At 37.0% G+C, this 1,664-nt stretch overlaps 1 protein-coding gene across 1 annotated transcript; it reads left to right on the top strand.

The window, feature by feature from the left end:
* Positions 1 to 821: 821 nt before the first annotated feature.
* LOC111411264 lies at positions 822 to 1,662 on the top strand (the record flags this gene model as incomplete). The annotated part of the gene is made up of 1 exon (XM_023041812.1): positions 822 to 1,662. A coding segment is annotated over exon 1 (837 nt), but the record flags the coding sequence as incomplete, so codon positions are not given.
* Positions 1,663 to 1,664: the final 2 nt, after the last annotated feature.

Here is a 1,664-nt window from a genome sequence, read left to right as displayed (position 1 = left end):
CCTACACTTGGTTCGCCACGATGCCACCTTCAACCTTTCTTCAACTGGTTTTTGCCCCTAGCCCTCACATCACTTGTCTATCTCTATTTTCCCTTTCTTCTTTCCTTCTTCTCTCTTTTTCCTATTTTATTGAACACTTATTTTAATTTAGAAAAGAAGGGAGCATAAGGGGTTTCGTTAAGTTCAACCTTTTGTCATCAATGTAATCCAGCAACGCTATAAAAATTAAAAGTTTGGACTTTGAAGATTATACTATTCGAAAAATAAGTCGAGAAAAATGTTCTCATAACACTAATATAAATTATAGATGAATAGTTATAGGTTTTCGTTAAGTTCAACCTTTTATCATCAATGTAATCCAACAATGCTATAAAAATTAAAAGTTTGGATTTTGAAGATTATACTATTTGAAAAATAAGTCGAGAAAAATGTTCTCATAACACTAATATAAGTTATAGATTATTAGAGCATTTTTTCAAAAAATAAAAAGTAAAACACAAAAGTCAATCCTTTCATTAACGTGGAAAGGAGAATCAATGTCAAAACACCCACCACTTAACATGCACTACAAGCAAAAAATCAAATCATACAATATTGTGAATAAATAAATTAGTCAACTCCGAAATTGCAAGTCAACATTAATCATACAATTGACAAATTCAAACCGCATGGAATGAAGAATCTCACAAGTTTCATCCCACACATTCACAGTATTCATCTATCAACTAGCATGCCTATTTGCAATAAATTAATTTGTGCATATCCCATTTAATCCCCATCAAACAAATTCATCTATGACATTCCATCCTATAGATAAAGAAAGAGATGGAATTCAAGCATTTTAGCCACAATCATGGCCTAGTTTTTCACCAGTTGCCACAAGGAACTGAAATCCATTCTTCCGGTTGCAAAACCACCGCGTCGGGCTCAGTTTACGCGTGTTGGCAGTGCCATTACTTCCTCCACAAGCAATGTTTTCAAGCGATTCGATCGATGAGTCACCCTTCTCATCATCTACATCCCTTAACTTTAGTACCTTATCCAACATATCCCTCTAATTCATTTTTCTGCAATTCTTGCAATCTCGTAGTAAATGCCTTCACTTATTGTTGTTCTGAATGTGACTTTGATCTACATGTCCCTTGTGCTTATAATCCAACAAACCCACCTGCTAATTTCCCGAATTTCGCAGTCAAAAATCCTCATACTGCACCAAATTTGCCTCAAAGTAGCACCTATCCCTCCTTTCAAAACAACCCTTATCCGAATATTCCTCCTAATCCGTCAGTCCCAAATCTTCAAGCCCCCATTCAAAACAATTCTGTGCCAGTTTTTACCCCAATTAATCCAACAGTGCCAAACTTAAGTCCTCCAGTGAGTGTCGCCAACGTAAATCCGACACCACCAGCTCCTCAGACCAGGAACATTCAACAACCTCCGGCGATGAAACCTCAAACGAAACCTCAAGTAATAAAGCACTTCAGCCATCCACATATTTTGCAGCCTATTGAAATTAAGGAGAAAAATACTAAAGTTTGTTCTGCATGTGAGTGTGACCTATTCGGCTCGGCTTATTGTTGCATCGAGCCCTATTGCAATTTCAATCTCCACAAGGTGTGCTTCGAATCTCCCTTAGAGGTTCGACATAAATCCCACCTCGACCA

The sequence above is a fragment of the Olea europaea genome, chromosome 15, assembly GCF_002742605.1.
Source record: "Olea europaea var. sylvestris chromosome 15, O_europaea_v1, whole genome shotgun sequence".
Taxonomy (NCBI): Eukaryota; Viridiplantae; Streptophyta; class Magnoliopsida; order Lamiales; family Oleaceae; genus Olea; species Olea europaea.
Note: the sequence above shows the minus strand (reverse complement) of the source record. Positions and strands in the feature narration are given on the sequence as shown.